This window comes from Oncorhynchus kisutch, linkage group LG20, assembly GCF_002021735.2.
Source record: "Oncorhynchus kisutch isolate 150728-3 linkage group LG20, Okis_V2, whole genome shotgun sequence".
Lineage (NCBI taxonomy): Eukaryota > Metazoa > Chordata > Actinopteri > Salmoniformes > Salmonidae > Oncorhynchus > Oncorhynchus kisutch.
In genome coordinates, this window is record NC_034193.2 from 16,961,462 (window position 1) to 16,980,882 (window position 19,421).

The 19,421-nt window shown below is 43.9% G+C and overlaps 1 protein-coding gene across 2 annotated transcripts in view; it reads right to left on the reverse strand.

Annotated features, from left to right (window-relative positions):
- Positions 1-19,421, reverse strand: part of slc39a11 (solute carrier family 39, member 11) — a 127,763-nt gene that overhangs the window by 23,398 nt on the left and 84,944 nt on the right. For both annotated transcript variants that reach the window (XM_020453529.2, XM_020453528.2), the window contains exons 6-7: positions 15,491-15,673; positions 159-228 (exon numbers count right to left, since the gene is read on the reverse strand). In XM_020453529.2, the coding sequence (XP_020309118.2) occupies positions 159-228; positions 15,491-15,673 (253 nt within the window). The remainder of the gene's footprint in view (positions 1-158; positions 229-15,490; positions 15,674-19,421) is intronic.

Below are 19,421 nucleotides of genomic sequence, written 5' to 3' on the forward strand. Positions count from 1 at the left end.
TGTGTCTAAATCCTAAAGGAGCTGTGGCCATAAACATAGGTCACATTAACCAATAGTGTAGACTCGGGCCTGGGTGATATGGTGACAAAGGTGATATCTACACAGTGTTGGAACACAGGTATGGAAGGCAGTTGTGGTATAAGTCTCTGTTTTCTTACCTGGCACTCTCAAATGTGGCAGATGAGGTCTTTCCTATGGCTCCAAACCCTACACCCACAGCCAGGCCCTCTGCAAGAGAACACAACACAGCCATTGAGGTTAAAATATGTGTGTGTGTTTGTGTATGTGAGAGAGAGAGAGAGAGCGACAGAGAGAGCGAGCGACTAGAGAGAGCGAGCGACTAGAGAGAGAGAGAGCGACAGAGAGAGAGAGCGACAGAGAGAGAGAGCGACAGAGAGAGAGAGAGCGACAGAGAGAGAGAGAGAGCGACAGAGAGAGAGAGAGAGCGACAGAGAGAGAGAGAGAGCGACAGAGAGAGAGAGAGAGCGACAGAGAGAGAGAGAGCGACAGAGAGAGAGAGCGACAGAGAGAGAGAGAGCGACAGAGAGAGAGAGAGCGACAGAGAGAGAGGGAGAAAACAGTAGAAAGAGAGCAGTAGAGAGACAGATAGGTAGAGAGAGAGCGACAGAGAGAGAGGGAGACAGAGAGAGACAGAGAGGGAGAAAACGGTAGAAAGAGAGCAGTAGAGAGACATAGATGGGTAGAGAGAGAGCGACAGAGAGAGAGAGAGGGAGACAGAGAGAGACAGAGGGAGAAAACGGTAGAAAGAGAGCAGTAGAGAGACAGATGGGTAGAGAGAGAGAAAGAGAGAGGGAGACAGAGACAGAAGAAAGAGAGCGGTAGAGAGACATAGATAGGTAGAGAGAGAGAAAGACAGAGGGAGAGAGCGACAGAGAGCGTCAGAGACAGAGAGGGAGAAAATAGTAGAAAGAGAGCGGTAGAGAGACATAGGTAGAGAGAGAGAAAGACGGAGGGAGAGAACGACAGAGAGGGAGAAAATGGTAGAAAGAGTGCGGTAGAGAGACATAGATAGGTAGAGAGAGAGCGTCAGAGAGCGACAGAGAGAGAGAGAGAGAGACAGAGAGGGAGAAAATGGTAGAAAGAGAGCGGTAGAGAGACATAGATAGGTAGAGAGAGAGAAAGACAGAGAGAGAGAGAGAGCCACGAGAAAAGGGCAACCAGTGAAGAACAAACACCATTGTAAATACAACCCATATTTATGCTTATTTATTTTATCTTGTGTCCTTTAGCCATTTGTACATTGTTAGAACACTGTATATATATATAATATGACATTTGTAATGTCTTTACTGTTTTGAAACTTCTGTATGTGTAATGTTTACTGTTCATTTTTGTTGTTTTTCACTTTATATATTCACTTTGTATGTTGTCTACCTCACTTGCTTTGGCAATGTTAACACATGTTTCCCATGCCAATAAAGCCCTTGAATTGAATTGAATTGAATTGACAGAGGGAGAAAATGGTAGAAAGAGAGCGGTAGAGAGACATAGATAGGTAGAGAGAGAGAAAGACAGAGAGAGAGAGAGAGACAGAGGGAGAAAGCGGTAGAAAGAGAGCGGTAGAGAGATATAGATAGGTAGAGAGAGAGAAAGACAGAGAGAGAGAGAGCGACAGAGAGAGAGTGACAGAGAGAGAAAGACAGAGAGAGAGAGCGACAGAGAGAGACAGAGAGAAAATGGTAGAAAGAGAGCAGTAGAGAGAGAAAGACAGAGAGCGAGACCCGAGGGAGACAGAGAGGGAGAAAGCGGTAGAGACACAGATGGGTAGAGAGAGAGAAAGAGAGAGGGAGACAGAGATAGAGAGGGAGATTGAAAGAGCATGGACATGTGAGAATAGGTAGGGAACGGTTATAAAGAGCTGGTGAGTCAGAATTTACAGTCAGAGTTTTTCAAGCTGCTTGGCTGCTTGGCTCATCAACCAGAATGAATAAGAGTCCACATCTATATTGAGTGTAGTATTGAGAGTAAGAAGAGGAGGAAGGCAGAAAGAGAGAGACAGCTCTCCGTCCTCTCTGTCTACTGAAGGAAAGACGAGTAACACCCACAGCAGGACAGACAGGATCCATGCCTCCAGGCTATTCACAATGAAGTGTGCTAAAATATAATAGATTTATCAATGAATGACTATGATTTCCTAGTCTATCAAATCTAATTCTCTCACTATGAGCGGCTGGGTGCGTGCTGGGTGTGCGATATAGTCTTGCACGAGCACCCACTCTCTCTCTCACTTACACTGGTGTGAGCATGAAAGCACGCACACACTTGTACCAGCAACCAACTCCCTCTAATTGGACACAGCAGCTTCCAGCTGGGCATCTCTCCCCTTTTCCCTCTCCCCTCTCTTCTTCCTCACTTCCTTCCCTCTTTCATTTTTAACACTTGGATACAAATACAGCTGAAAAGGCCACAGGTTAGACTGACAGCCGTACACAAACACAGGTAATGATACTCCTAAAGGTCTACTTCACTCCCTGCACTGACTGGTAGCCTACACCATCAGTGGCAAATGCCGTAGGCTCGCTCTCTCTCGCAGAAAAAGATGAAGCCTGCAGGAGTACTGTATTAATACCACCTATAGGTCCTAGTAGACTATAGTATTGTATATGGAATTAAGAATATATAATATATGGATGAGTAATTTCAGAGCGGCATAGACTAAGATACAGAAGAACAAAACACAGTATATACAAATGAGATGAGAATGCAAAATATGTTTAAAAAATAATAATAACAAAGTAAAGTGACCAGTGTTCCATTTATAAAAGTGGCCAGTTATTTCAAGTCTGTGTGTATAGGGCAGCAGCCTCTAATGTGATAGGGATGGCTATTTAACAGTCTGATGGCCTTGAGATAGAAGCTGCTTTTCAGTTTCTTGGTCCCAGCTTTGATGCACCTGTACTGACCTTGCCTTCTGGATGATTTGGGGTGAACAGGCAGTGGCTCGGCTCGTTGTTGTCCTTCATTATCTTTTTGGCCTTCCTGTGACATCTGGTGCTGTAGGTGTCCTGGAAGGCAGGTAGTTTGCCCTAGGTGATGTGTTGGGCAGACTGCACCACCCTCTGGAGAGCCCTGCGGTTTCGGGCAGTGCAGTAGTCAGTCCAGGCGGTGATGCAGCCCGAAAAGGATGCTCTCAATTGTGCATCTGTAGAAGTTAGTGAGAGTTCTAGGTGCCAAGCCACATTTCTTCAGCCTCCTGAGGTTGTTGCACCTTCTTCACCACACTGTCTGTGTGGGTGGACCATTTCTGTTTGTCAGTGATGTGTACGCCGAGGAACTTGAAGCTTTCCACCTTCTCCACTGCAGTCCTGTCGATGTGGATAGGGGCGTGCTCCCTCTGCTATCTCCTGAAGTCCACGATCATCTCCTTAGATTTGTTGACGTTGAGTGAGAGGTTATTTTCCTGGCACCACACTCCCAGACCCCACACCTCCTCCCGGTATCGTCATTTTCGGTCAAGCCTACTACTGTTGTATTGTCAGTTAACTTGCTTATAGAGTTGGAGGCGTGCTTTGCTACACAGTCATGGGTGAACAGGGAGTACAGGAGGGGGTTGAGCATGCACCCTTGTGTTGTTTCCTACCTGGACTGCGCATGCTCTGAGGATGCGGCTGGGAATGCCGTCTGGACCAGCAGCCTTGCGAGGGTTAACATACTTAAATGTCTTACTCACGTCGGCCACGGAGAAGGAGAACCCACAGTCTTTGGTAGAGGATCGCGTCAGTGGCACTGCGTTATCCTCAAAGCAGCCATTAGCCGTGGTACATTGGCCGTATACCACAAACCACCCTACTTTCGGCAAATCTGACCACGACCCCGGTGGTCAGATTTGCTTAAGTATAGCATAGTTACAGTGCATTCAGAAAGTATTCAGACCCCTTGACATTTTCCACATTTTGTTACGTGTCATGTCTTTGGCATCATTCAAGTGAAGACTTTATCAAATCAATTCTCTGTAATTATTATTATGTGATTAAACTAATCATGTAAATTGGGGCACCAAGGAAAATCTTCAGTTTACAAAGTTATACTTTCCTAATATATCTCTTCAGATATATAAATATCTGATAAATTAGTCTTCTAATGAATCAATTATTCTTTACCTCACGTTAGTCTCATTCCAAACGTCGTAAATTGTTGGTTATCTGCACAAACCCAGCCTTTACTATGAATCATCCATACACCAATTGGCTTAATCATTTATTTACTAACTAACTAAATAACCACAGAAATGCATAAACAAACAGTAGATATGGTTACAAGGAAATGATAGGGGAGGTTCCCTAGTGGGCTAAGCTGATATGACGGCTTAGTGGACAAAGGAAAGTGGGTGTGGACTGATTTGGGCAGGAAAGATAAAAGGAATCCCTACACAGTTGATAATTATATTAATTGAAATGCTAATCCTTTGCACATGAACACTCATTCGGAACAAATTGCAATCAATAAATATTTTCGCTCATTGTGACGTCTTTGTCTCTGTTGGAATCGTCCGTCTTTCGGTTGGAAAGTTCATCCACGCATCACTCTCTCTGCTTCCTTGAAGTCTTTCGTGGTTAGAATGGATACTTCGGAGTACCATTCAGAAATGTTGTTATGGATAGATGTTTCGGCAGTTGTCGGTCTTCGCATCCAATGGAACATCATTTCTAGCTGCAGACTAGTAGTTAGTATCTAAGATTTGCATTTATTCTGTCGGGATCGATAGTCTCAGCGTTTAACCATTTCCAACAGTGTAGCCAATGCTCCATGTGGTTTGGTTAGGAATTCAACAACCATTACAACCTTAGCTTATACTGAGGTTTTTGTGGTCTCTACTCAAACCTTTGCCCCCTCGGTGATCGAGGTACGCATGGTCTGAAGAGGATTTCTTCAGATGTTTTATTCTTAACAGTAGAAAAGGGCTGTCCCATGAGCCAGATCATGTCGGTGCTCATGGTAGACGGGCCAACGACTGAGTTAAACTTTAAAGGGAATACAATTCTCTCACATTAACAGTTTAAAATCACATTACATAATTTCGCAAATAGTTTCATCTTTACTCATTCATTTTATACAATAACTAGACGCAAACCTCATAACCCAGGCTCCTGTATAAACAGAGTTATGGTAATGTGGCTGTATTGTCTTTCATGAGGTCACAACATGAAACAAAACGGACAAAGTCGTAGCTGGCTTCTCCACCGACCGTTTACACATTCTCCAAAACATGGATATTGTTCAGTTCTCAAGTTCTGTGATGTAGAAGAAGTTCCTTTGTTCTACTGTGAAACTCTCTCTCTCTATACTGCATGGCCAGGAAGAGAGAGTCTCTTCCAGGAATTTACGACCTGAGATAACAGAACCTGGGTGTAGGAGGGAGAGAGAGAGAGGGATGGTACTCGCTATACCCAAAGAGGGCCACGTCATGATATACGTAACAGCCTAATTCTAAAATGGATTAAATGGTTTTTTCCCCCCACTCAATCTACACACATTACCCCATAATGACAAAACAAAAACAGGTTTTTAGACATTTAAAAAACTGAAATATCACATTTATGTCAGTATTCAGACCCTTTACTCAGTACTTTTTTGAAGCACCTTTGGCAGTGATTACAGCCTCAAGTCCACTTGGGTATGACGCCTACAAGCGTGGCGCACCCGTTTTGGGGAGTTTATCCCATTCTTCTCTGCAGATCCTATTAAGCTCTGTCAGGTTGGATGGGGAGCGTCGTTGCACAGCTATTTTCAGGTCTCTCCAGAGATGTTCGATCAGGTTCAAGACCGGGCTCTGGCTGGGCCACTGGTCCCAAAGCCACTCTTTGTCTCTGTGCTTAGGGTTGTTGTCCTGTTGGAAGGTGAACCTTCGCCCATGTCTGAGATCCTGAGTGCTCTGGAGCAGGTTTCAATCTTGGTTTCATCTGACCAGAGAATCTTGTTTCTCATGGTCTTTGAGTCATTAGGTGCCTTTTGACAAACTCTAAGCAGGCTGTCATGTAAGCCACTCCTCTGTAAAAGGCACATCTGGCCACTCTACCATAAAGGCCTGATTGGTGGAGTGCTGCATAGATGGTTGTCCTTCTGGAAGGTTCTCCCATCTCCACAGAGGAACTCTGGAGCTCTGTCAGAGTGACCTTCGGGTTCTTGTTCACCTGCCTGACCAAGCTTGGTCCTTCTCCCCCGATTGCTCTGTTTGGCCGGGCGGTCAGCTCTAGAAAGAGTCTTGATGGTTCCAAACATCTTCCATTTAAGAATGATGGAGGCCACCGTGTTCTTGGGGACCTTCAATGCTGCATACATTTTTTGGTACCCTTCCCCAGATGTGTGCCTCAACACAATCCTGTGTCAGAGCTCTACTAACAATTCCTTTGACCTCATGGTTTGGTTTTTGCGCTGACATGCACTGTCAACTGTGGGACTTTATATAGACAGGTGTGTGCCTTTTCAAATCATGTCCAATCAATTGAATTTACCACAGGTGGACTCCAATAAAGTTGTACAAACATAAAAAGTGATTTCCATTTTTTATTTTTAACACATTTTCAAAAACGTATAAAAACCTGTTTTGCACGTTGTCTTTATGGGGTATTGTGTGTAGATTGATGAGGGGGAAAAACAATTTATTCCATTTTAGAATAAGGCTGTAACGTAACAAAATGTGGAAAAAGTCCAGGGGTCTAAATACTTTCCGAATGCAGTGTATATACAGATGAACAACATTCCAAGCTTCACTGAAATACCTCATGTTCCATTGAGGGGCTTCATTCCAATCAGTGCTTTCATGTCAAGTCAAGAGCCATCTCACCCCATCATCCCATTGCCTGATTTACTAACGAGCTCTTTAATCATTGGTAATTGGCGTTTTTTTGGTTGGGGCAGGTGATGAATATTCCCTCAGATTGAAATACATACGATATTCAGATAAGGCCATTACGGATGCATAACAGATCCATTTCAGTGGGAGGACCCCACTCTCCATCAGTTCCAATCGGCTGCTCTGGTATGGGCTTGTTGGAGCTGGAGGAGCCATTAAAAACTCAGGCAGGGGGAGTAATACCTTCATTTGTCACCATATGAGACATTAGGAGGGGTGCTGCCTGGGGGGAGGATCAGTCTCTAGCGTCACAGTGGCACAGAGAAGGCGGTGAGTTTGATGGGGCGGAGGGGGTTGGTCTTTCCCATGTGGGAACCATATTTCAGTAATCAGCTTTCTACAGCAGTGTTAATAAAGTACATGCCTCGAGGACCGCAGGGGCGATCAGGGATAGATTTAGACCAAAAATATAAAGAATTGTATACTATTCCAAGACATATGCCAAGCTTTTTGAGAAGATGTACAGTACCAGTCAAAAGTTTGGACATACCTACTCATTCAAGGGTTTTTGTAGAATAATAGTGAAGACAAAACAATGAAATAACACATATGGAATCATGTAGTAACCAAAAAAGTGTAGATTCTTCAAAGTAGCCACCCATTGCCTTGATAACAGCTTTGCACACTGTCAACCACCTTCATGAGGAATGTTTTTACAACTGTCTTGAATGAATTCCCACATATGCTGAGCACTTGTTGGCTGCTTTTTCCTTCATTCCTTCGCTTTTCCTCCAACTCATCCCAAACCATCTAATTTGGCTTGAGGTCGGGTGATTGCAGAGGCCAGGTCATCTGATGCCGCACTCCATCACTCTCAAATTTGGACTCATCAGACCAAAGGACAAATTTCCACCGGTCTAATGTCCATTGCTCGTGTTTCTTGACCCAAGCAAGTCTCTTCTTATTATTGGTGTTCTTTATTAGTGGTTTCTTTGCAGCAATTCGGCCACAAAGGCCTGATTCACACAGTCTCCTCTTAACAGTTGGTGTTGAGATGTGACTGTTACTTGAACTCGGTGAAGCATTTATTTGGGCTGCAATCTGAGGTGCAGTTAAATGTAATGAACTTATCCTCTGCAACAGAGGTAACTCTGGGTCTTCCTTTCCTGTGGCGGCCCTCATGAGAGCCAGTTTCACCATAGCGCTCAATGGTTTTTGGGACTGCACTTGAAGAAACGGATTGACTGACCTTCATGCCTTAAAGTAATGATGTACTGTTACTTATCTTTACTTATTTGAGCTGTTCTTGCCATAATATAGACTTGGTCTTTTACCAAATAGGGCTGTCTTCTATATACCACCCATACCTTGTCACAACTCAACTGATTGGCTCAAACACATTAACATGAAAAGAAATTCCACAAATTAATAAGGCACACCTGTTAATTGAAATGCATTCCAGGTGACTAACTCATGAAGCAAGTTGAAAGAATGCCAAGAGTGTGCAAAGCTGTCATCAAGGCAAAGGATGGCAACTTTGAAGAGTCTAAAATATTAAATATTTTTAGATTTGTTTAACCCTTTGTTGGTTACTACTTGATTCCATGTGTGTTATTTCACAGTTTTGATGTCTTCACCATTATTCTACAATGTAGAAAATCTTTTTTTTTTTTTACGTAAAAAAAAAAAACTTGAATGTATGTGTGTCCAAACTTTTTGGACTGGTACTGTAAGTTTGTTGTCTCACTAGCAACATTTAACGACAGCAAGTTGGGTGTAGGTGAGAGCCTGGCATTGCTATTACCATGTTGACAAGGCGAGTGGAGAGACTCTTCAGACTCTTGTGCTATTCAGCGACTGACTGAACAGCCTTGTGCTTGGGGGAAGTAACCACCTTAACATTTGATGTGTCATACATGACAGCAAAATAGAGGGTTTGTGGATCTAATTCCATTATGGATGGTCTACTCCTGGGAAAGGTGCAAAGTTCAACTTGACTTAAGTCCCATAGTTGATAGAACTATTAGTAAGAGTGGGACTTTACAATAGATCAATGTGCTCCGAGCAGTGGCCACTTTGCTAATACGGCTAATCTGCTAATCTTGTGATACTCCAAATGCATTAAATGCCGCCAGGTAAGTGTGTGAGAGTCACTGTGGAAGAGACGTTTAATAGCATCCAGTCAATCATCGTTATCATTTTTGTAATTTATTACAATCCCCATTCACAGAAATGTTGGTGTCCCATTCTCTTCGAAAAGCCTTCACACTCCTGTCATAGCGCTGTCGCTAGGCTATCATAAAAATGTCACGCTGTCACCACAGTGTCAGAAACTGCCATAAAGCTGTCATACGGCCATAATTATTCTGTTATAGCGCCGTCTTCTTGCCTCTACATAATAAGTGTTGACAAGGTCAGAATGACTACAGAAATAGCACAAAATCATCTAATTGCCAGGTAAGAGTTTGGTCTGTGTGCTAGAAAAGGCTTGCCTGACGACTCATCCTGATTTTCATTCCGCTGCTCTATCGATCGCTAGACACATCGTCTGAAACTGCCATCCTCGAAATCGGTGAGGGGCGTTGTACAAAACAAATTCATCAGCGATTGGATCGTCTCCAACCAATCAGACTATCATAGTTGGATAATGTCATCATGTCGGCTGGCTCAGGCCCAACCCAGCGGTTTCTGGGACCAATCAGAGCAGTCAGAATGTGTTCACATTCTACAAGATGTCCGGAAAGAAACACTAGTGGGCGTGGTGTTTTGGCCTGGTGGATGGGTAGTCAGGTTAAGAAAAGACTGGAGTTGGCAAAGAAGTGTGAAGCGAAGAAAACTCAATGGTTTGGTAAGAACATCTCTAATTAGCTAGAGAGTTGGAGAGAAGCCGGCAAACAGACATGTGCATCTTCAAAGCGGTAGAGAAAAATTGCCCGTAATAGGCAATATGCCATTCTACGCATGTTAAAATGGCTGAGGTAGCCGCAAAAAGACGTATATAGCTTAAGTGCCCTAATGCATCAGCTATGAGGGGATACAGAAATAAACCATTCTGGAAATGAATTATACAGCTCTCATCACTCCAATCCCTCCACACTCCTTTTCGGTAAGCTTCATAATCTGCCTCCCTCGGACGGACGGACGGACGGACGGACGGACGGACGGACGGACGGACGGACGGACGGACGGACGGACGGACGGACGGACGGACGGACGGACGGACGGACGGACGGACGGACGGACGGACGGACGGACGGACGGACGGACGGACGGACGGACGGACGGACGGACGGACGGACGGACGGACGGACGGACGGACGGACGGACGGACGGACGGACGGACGGACGGACGGACGGACGGACGGACGGACGGACGGACGACGGACGGACAGACAGACAGACAGACAGACAGACAGACAGACAGACAGACAGACAGACAGACAGACAGACAGACAGACAGACAGACAGACAGACAGACAGACAGACAGACAGACAGACAGACAGACAGACAGACAGACAGACAGACAGACAGACAGACAGACAGACAGACAGACAGACAGACAGACAGACAGACAGACAGACAGACAGACAGACAGACAGACAGACAGACAGACAGACAGACAGACAGACAGACAGACAGACAGACAGACAGACAGACAGACAGACAGACAGACAGACAGACAGAGAGACACAGACACAGACAGACAGAGAGAGAGACACAGACACAGACACACAGACAGAGAGACACAGACACAGACACAGACACACAGACGAGACACAGACACAGACAGACACAGACAGAGACAGACAGACAGACACAGACACACAGACAGAGACAGACAGACAGACAGAGACACAGACACACAGACAGAGAGACACAGACACAGACACAGACAGACAGACAGACAGAGAGACAGACACAGACACAGACACAGACAGAGACACAGACAGACAGACAGACAGACAGAGACAGACAGAGACAGACAGAGACAGACAGAGACAGACAGACACAGACACAGACAGACAGACAGACAGAGACACACAGACACACACAGACACACACAGACAACAAAAACACTTCCATGTACAGTAAATAACTTCGCTCTCGGCTTCCTGTGTTCTCTCTCTGTGTTCAAAGTTTACTGTATTTAGTTGATGTTGAAATTGAAGTTTGCTGGTTTTCGCTCAAGCCCTGTCAAAACGGCTGTGTATGTGTACGCTCAAGCACAGGCACGTGCACACACACAGTCAGCATGGAAAACAGAGGTGTAGAGGAATATGGGAGAGAATACTTCGTCAAGACAAATGATCTACAACTGTATCCAAATGTGCCTCTTTCAGTGTAAGTTAGAGTAAACATGAGGACATGGCTTGGAGACAAAGGGAAGTGGACACGATACTAGGATTGGGCGGTGTACCGTATATATACCGTATACCGGGGTATTTGGAAATAGCCACATGATGGTTTTTCAATAATGTTGAAATTATTTCTTTGAGGTTTTTCAATACATTTGAATATTTGCAGTCAACTTGTGCAATGCTTTATGAGATAAAGCAGATTGCGTTCATTTCACCGGGCACATTATGAAGCTTACCGTAGTTCACCAGAACAGTTGAGCCAGTCACGTGTGTTTGTTTGTTAATGGCACAACGGGAGAAAGCGGGAGCGGGTGAGTCCAGCTGTCTATTGACAGGGGTCGTGTTTTATATTCAAAGTCAAGTGTTTTTTTGCTTCAATAGAGTGATCAGGGACGTGCAACTATAGTTATCCTTCACAGAAAATACATTAGTGCAACGAATTCGGCAGAAAATTGCTTCATCTTCATCAGATGATGACAAAAGTACAACGCTATTTGCCTGGCAGCCACACAAGTAAATGAGCTTACAATGAAAAAGCAAGGTTTTTTGCAAAAAGACCATCATATGGCCATCATATTTCTAATGTTTAGACCTATCATAGAAAGAATATAGCCAGCTACATTTCCTACTGTTTTGCTTCAAGTTAATCTTGCACTATACTGGAAAAAAATAGGCTGGCTACACCGAGAAAAGTACCAGGGAAAAGTAGCTACACATCAGTCAGAGCGCTGTCTGCTGAATGCCCAATCATGAATTCTTATCTGAGTGGAGAAGTAAAACCGAAGCACAAATTTAGTCTGATGCCGAGCAGAAATTACAATAAGAAGCATTTTAGATCTGCGTTTACAAAATGCAGCAAGATATCGTTTTTTTCCTGAGTGAAAGAAATGCATAATTCCGAGTTAACACGACCCCTAGTTTAACTTGCTATCTAAGTAAGTGGCTGAAGTAATACCTTTCTGCCGTGTTTGAGACGTCAAAGCCCTTCGGATGACTTATTTGTACAGCTGCCACTGCCATCTTGATTTCCTTGCATTTTTTATCCTCTCCATTCTTGGCCCGTCTGCTCCTCCCCATCTTCTCTGAGCAGGCAGGCCCGTTGCCCTAGCGACTCCACACAGACACAGCATGTAGACATACTGCTGGAGAGCCAGTACTGCAGTTCTAAACTTTGTTCATTTGCACAATGTATCTTGTTCACATTTGCTTGTTAAAGTCCGAACTCACCACATTCGGTAGAGCCTACCTATATATAAATACAGTTATGAGCTATATTACTTGTCTTTGCAATTAATTTACTTTTGTTTGCGCTCGTTAGCAAATTTAGCTAGCAGCCGCCATGGAATTCATTATTCATTATTAATTCATTATGCTAATTTTGTTAGCATTATGGTAATAGACGCCCAATGGGCTTTTTTGAGTTTTTGGCGCCCCCTTGTGTACTAAGCCTGATATACCATAAATCCCGGGGTGAGAGAAAGACAGATATAAACATCTGGATACTGCCCAACACCACACTATACACTTCAGAGGTTGAGCTAAATCCCCAAAGCTCTCGTAAACATGACTACAGATTAAGCCGTACAGCGAGACTTCAAAGAAAAGGCCGCAGGCTGGGCGATAGTGAATCTACAGGACCAGAACGAGCTCATATGGAGTCTGGGCTCATCCTCTCTCTATCGGTCTTTACCTCCACTCTGCTCGCTCTCTCACTCCCTTTGATGGGATGTACTGACACAGAACCTATTCATTTGGCTCCTCCTAATATTTGGTTAGGCTAGAATGCTCATTGTGAGTGTTATGTTGGAGGAGAGGGGGGAGTGTGTGTATGCATGCATGCGAGCGTGATCCGTATTCACCACCGCTAGTCTTCAGCTGTCAATCACATAGCCAACTCTGTCACACTCCTTGTTGGTTCTGCCAGAGTAAAGGCTTGGTAGCTCTCTGCGCACACACGTGCACACAAACCTCTCAGGGGAGGGACAGCGAGCAGCATAGCTTGGTGGGCTCAATGTGGGAAAGTTTAACAGGGGACTAGTGAAGCCTTCCCATAGTCAGTCACCGAGCCATTCTTCCATAACTAATAAGCCTCAGAAGGGTTCTGTTCATGTCAGTCCAGTCCCGACCAGCAGTCCCGACCATCAGTCCACACCAGCAGTCCACACCAGCAGTCCACACCAGCAGTCCACACCAGCAGTCCACACCAGCAGTCCACACCAGCAGTCCACACCAGCAGTCCACACCAGCAGTCCACACCAGCAGTCCACACCAGCAGTCCACACCAGCAGTCCACACCAGCCGGGATGGGGAAACACTATACCAACGCAATGAACAGCCGTCTGGTCTGTCTAGTAAATGGTGATGGATCGGAGACTGGGAAAATGTGATCAATCAACAGCTGACACGTACGGGAGCGCTCACATGCATCATTTTACACGCTGAGGATTAGCGTGATAGCATTAGCATGTGTACAAACAAACTACTGGTCCCCAAGTCCTCTCTCTCTGAGCCATCGCATTGCCTCACTGATCATCAGAGACCTCATATTTGCATGTACAGGACAAGCTAGTTAGGCCTCTATTTACCAATGTGAGCTGTTGAAACACATTTAACAGCTTGAAGGCCTATACTCTCACTCCAACAAAATCAAAACTGAATGGACACGTTGTAGCCTGAATGCTAGGCAGGTAGCCTAGCGGTTAAGAGCGCTGGACCAGTAACCAAAAGGTTTTTGTTTGAATCCCTGACATGACTAGGTGAACAATCTGCCAATGTGTCCTTGAGCAAGGCACTTAATGCTAAGTCTCTCTGGATAAGTGCGTCTGCTAAAGGACTAAAATGTAAATGTATGATAACATTGTGATATACCAGGTTCACAATGTGTAAGGATATGCCTGTATCTGCACTGTAATTGTCACTACGGATGTTGTTTCACATGAATGCATTTCACCAGCTCTGATATCCCGTCACCCCTATAAAACTATACTGAATTGACACCTTGTAAACATGTCCTTGTCATGAAAACATGAAGATAAACCAGGTTAATGATGTGTCTGTATAGTCAATAGTGTATTGTCGCTACGTGTGCCGATTCCGATGACTGTATTTCACCAGGCATATTCATATGGATCAGCGTTCATCCGCACTTCCTGGAAAATACCTCTTTGGGGTGTAATTCCACCTACGTAGAGACCTAGGATGAGCTTCCTCTCCCCGAACCCTAACCTTCACCACAACCGGTTAAATCTTAAAACTAACCCAAGATCAGTGTGTAGGGGCAACTTCACCCTACACGCCACTAAACTGCAAGCACATCCATTCACGCCGAGTCAGGTTAGACTGCCGGTGAACACAGGAATCAATGAAACTTCTCACTCTTTGGACAGTTTTTTTTTCTCATCCATATTTCATTAACACATGTGGACATGATATTGACGTGTTACCATTCCAAATATACAGTACCTGGGCCTTAGCTCTTTTTGTGCATGTCTAAGACACACATGTATCATTTCAAGCCCCCAAAAAACATATTTCAAATGATAATATCCCTAAATGTATAGTTTCCCTGTTCTCCAATCAAGGATTGGCACCCAGTTCAGCCTTAGATATAGATATATCTCACTCCTGTGTGGCTCAGTTGGTAGAGCATGGCACTTGTAACACCAGGGGTTTGATTCCCACGGGGGACCAGTACAAACAAATACGAAAATGTTTGCACTCACTACTGTAATTGGCTCTGGATAAGAGCATCTGCTAAATGACAAAAAAAAGATGCATATATATTCCTCCTCAAGTATTGAACAATGACTCCAACAAGGAAATCAATCCATCTTTCCATTTGTACATTCTCCCACAGCGGGAATTATTCATAGAGCCTGCATGGGCAGTCCCCCGCAACTCACGTGCACACAAACATGCACAGCCCCTATTACGGGGATGCTCCTGCCTCCAAAGCCTGTCAAATCTAAACACATGTGCTGAATACAACAGGTGTAGTAGACCTTACCGTGAAATGCTTACTAACAAGCCCTTAATTAACAATGCAGTTCAAGAAATAGAGTTAAGACTAGTCGCACTCATGGCCTCTGAAATGACCTCTTTGAAATCACTGCTGCAGCTCCCTCTGAGGCGTAGCTTCAGCAATATGGTGAAAATGTCACAAAGGCAATCTGTCACCGTATTTCTGATTCCTAACAACCTAACCTATCCGATTCAGATGAACATGAATAACCTAGGGAAATATGATAGGGGCTAGTGGCAGTGGTTGGTTTGGGACTGAGCATTACAGACTGGGCTGTGGTGGGCTCTTCTTCTCACCTGGGATGTTGTGGATGGTGATCGCCACGATCAGCAGGATGATGCGCCTCCATCTGCTTCCAGTTTGCCCTGCCCCTTCCTGTTGCCGGCTGCCCACTTCCTGTCCCTCGGAATCTGAGGAACCAGCGTCGACGTGGGGGCCTTTCCTCCTCTGGTACACGTCTCCTCCGTTCTCAAGCTTGTCTGTAAGAAAGACAAGACAACATTTGGACAACATTGCTACAACATACAGTTCTTGCCAATTAAGCAATCTTTCAGATTCGTATACAATTAAGCACAATTAGAAGACGATTACGCAACGGTAAACTTTTTTCAGAAAATTGGGCTCTATGAAAATTCCAAGTGAGACAGAGGTCTGATGAGAAGCTGACATAAAAACGGTTACAATTTATGGAAAGCAAGTCTAACTAACGTAAACTCACCCCATTCGGTACATATGTGCGCAACCGCGACATTCAAACGAGGCTGACATCAAAATCTGGGGTGTGAACTAGGTTTCTATTCAAGCGTTGATTGACATGGTAATGGCTCTACAGTATTGGAGAAAAGTTGAGGAAAGCTGTACGTTACATCGTGACGCGTCATGGCGTAACGTACAGCACGCATAAAGCAACTAATTCTGTCTTACAGACTCTCTCCACCAGGTGTAGCACTTCTCTCACCATTGAAAAAACAAGAAAGGGACAGGGTAAGGGGGATACCTTGTCATTTTTTTTGCATCATCACTGCAAGCTATCATGACTCTCAAAAGCCGCTGTTTACTTCTGAAGATCACTTTAGCACCGCCCTAAAAATCTGATTCAAATTCGACACAAACCTTCAAATAGGTATATAATGACACATGATGTAAACTCTTTATAGTGTTTAATTTACATTTTAGAGGAGATAAGTTGGACAGATCGAGTGAAAAAAGCTGTTTCCCCACACGACATCTCTCCTTCTCACTATTACGCAATAGGTTTGGCTTCCCCACCCGCCATTTTTAAAAAGACCCCGACGGAGCTCATTGCTTTCTTGAATCATGCAGAGATGGGCATTATGAAGGGTCTTTGATATTGTTGGAAAGGGGAGAAATTGTGCTTTACAATGTTATTGATATTACAGTTGATCTGGAAGTACTACGTTTTTTGGGCGCTAAAATAGGGTCAATTGTACGGACCAGCGCGATGTACAAAAGTGAATTAGTTCACCTTAATTTACAAACGAGTTACATGCCGATATTCCCTCATTTCAATCCCATATGAATATATTGACAGAATAACACATGACATCAATGGAAATGGACAACAACAAGTGGATGCAATTGTTTACTCTTAATACCACCTGTTAACTCGGTTTGACCTGGGCCTCTTTGGGTCCATTGATTGACTGGCTGATCGGTAGATGGCTGCATTAAATGTGTTGATACTACAGAGACAATAGTCTACTCTAAATCCTAAATACAGTTATCTGTATTTTACTACTTATATTTGTTTTACACTACAGTCGTGGCCAAAAGTTGAGAATGACACAAATATTAATTTCCAAAGTTTACTGCTTCAGTGTCTTTAGATATTTTTTGTCAGATGTTACTATGGAATACTGAAGTATAATTACATGCATTTCCTAAGTGTCAAAGGCTTTTATTGACAATTACATGAAGTTGATGCAAAGAGTCAATATTTGCAGTGTTGACCCTTCTTTTTCAAGAACTCTGCAATCCGCCCTGGCATGCTGTCAAGCCACCCGCCTCTTGAGGACTGACCACAAGTTCTCAATGTGTTTTAGGTCTGGGAAGTTTCCTGGCCATGGACCCAAAATATTGATGTTTTGTTCCCTGGGCCACTTAGTTATCACTTTTGCCTTATGGCAAGGTGCTCCATCATGCTGGAAAAGGCATTGTTCATCACCAAACTGTTCCTGGATGGTTGGGAGAAGATGCTGGATGTGTTGGTACCATTATTTATTCATGGCTGTGTTCTTAGGCAAAATTGAGAGTGAGCCCACTCCCTTGGCTGAAGAGCAACCCCACACATGAATGGTCTCAGGATGCTTTACTGTTGGCATGATACAGGACTGATGGTAGCGCTCACCTTGTCTTCTCCGGACAAGCTTTTCTCCGGATGCCCAAACAATCGGAAAGGGGATTCAGAGAAAATGACTTTACCCCAGTCCTCAGCAGTCCAATTCCTGTACCTTTTGCAGAATATCAGTCTGTCCCCGATGTTTTTCCTGGAGAGAAGTGGCTTCTTTGCTGCACTTCTTGACATCAGGCCATCCTCCAAAAGTCTTTGCCTCACTGTGCGTGCAGATGCACTCACACCTGCCTGCTGCCATTCCTGAGCAAGCTCTGTACTGGTGGTGCCCCGATCCCACAGCTGAATCAACTTTAGGAGATGGTCCTAGCGGTTGCTGAACTTTCTTGGGTGCCCTGAAGCCTTCTTCACAACAATTGAACCACTCTCCTTGAAGTTCTTGATGATCCGATAAATGGTTGATTTAGGTGCAATCTTACAGACAGCAATATCCTTGCCTGTTAAGCCCTTTTTGTGCAAAGCATTGATGACGGCACGTGTTTCCTTGCAGGTAACCATGGTTGACAGAGGAAGAACAATGATTCCAAGCACCACCTTCCTTTTGAAGCTTCCAGTCTGTTATTCGAACTCAATCAGCATGACAGAATGATCTCCAGCCTTGTCCTCGTCAACACTCACACCTGTGTTAACAAGATAATCACTGACATGATGTCAGCTGGTCCTTTTGTGGCAGGGCTGAAATGCAGTGGAAATGTTTTTTTGAGATTCAGTACATTTGCATGGCAAAGAGGGACTTTGCAATTAATTGCAATTCATCTGATCACTCTTCATAACATTGTCAAACAAATTGAGGCAGTAGACTGTGAAAATTCATATTTGTGTCATTCTCAAGACTTTTGGCCACGACTGTACATTCCTAAAGAAAATAGACCTTTTATTCTAATACAGACAGAAATATTGTCCAATTCACGCACCTATCAATATAACGCGTTTTCATCCCTACTGCCCTATCTGGGGGACTCACTAAACACAAATACTGTCTTTTGAAATGATGTCTGAATGTTGGAGTGTGCCCCTGACAGTAAATAAAAAGAAACATTCATCCCATCTGATTTTTTAAATATAAGATACTCAAGTTGTTCTTTGTACTTTTACTCAAGTATAACACTTGAGTACTTTTTACGTGGCAGGTAGCCTAGTGGTTAGAGCATTGGGCCAGTAACCGAAAGGTTGCTGGATCGAATACCCTAGCTGACAAGGTAAAAATGTGTCATTCTGCCCCTGAACAAGACAGTTAACCCACCTGTTCCCCGTTAGGCCGTCATTGTAAATAAGAATTTGTTCTTATAACTGACTTGACTAGTTCAATACAGGTTAAATAAAATTAAAATTCCACCACTGCGCTTTAGTACAATTAAAACCAGATACTTTTAGACTTTACCCAAGTAGTATTTTAGTGGGTGACTTGAGTCATTTTCTTTTACGGTATCTTTACTTTTACTTAAGTATGACAAGAGTACTTTTGATTTATTATAACATTTATTTTTGTTGTCTAATAGCCACCTCCAACACTAATAAAGTCTCCAGAGCAGTGAGCCAGACGAGCAGAAGGCAATGTGGCAGCTATGTGTCATCAGTGTAGTACTAATCGACTTTTGATTACTCTAGGTAGTGGGTGTCCTTTTAAATCAGCTAAACTAAGATGACTTACTCTAACAGGAATGTTATTATTACATAAGTTACGTGAGTAGGGGAGATAAATAATGAGAAAAAGAGAGCAACTGGAAACAGATGAAAGGCTGGTCCTCAGAAGAATTAATGTCAGCATGGCTCTGTGCCCCCTAACTGGGTTGTAGCATATTCCCATATGGGGACATTAGCGCGGGTTAACCTAGCATATGAGCCGGAGAAACGCA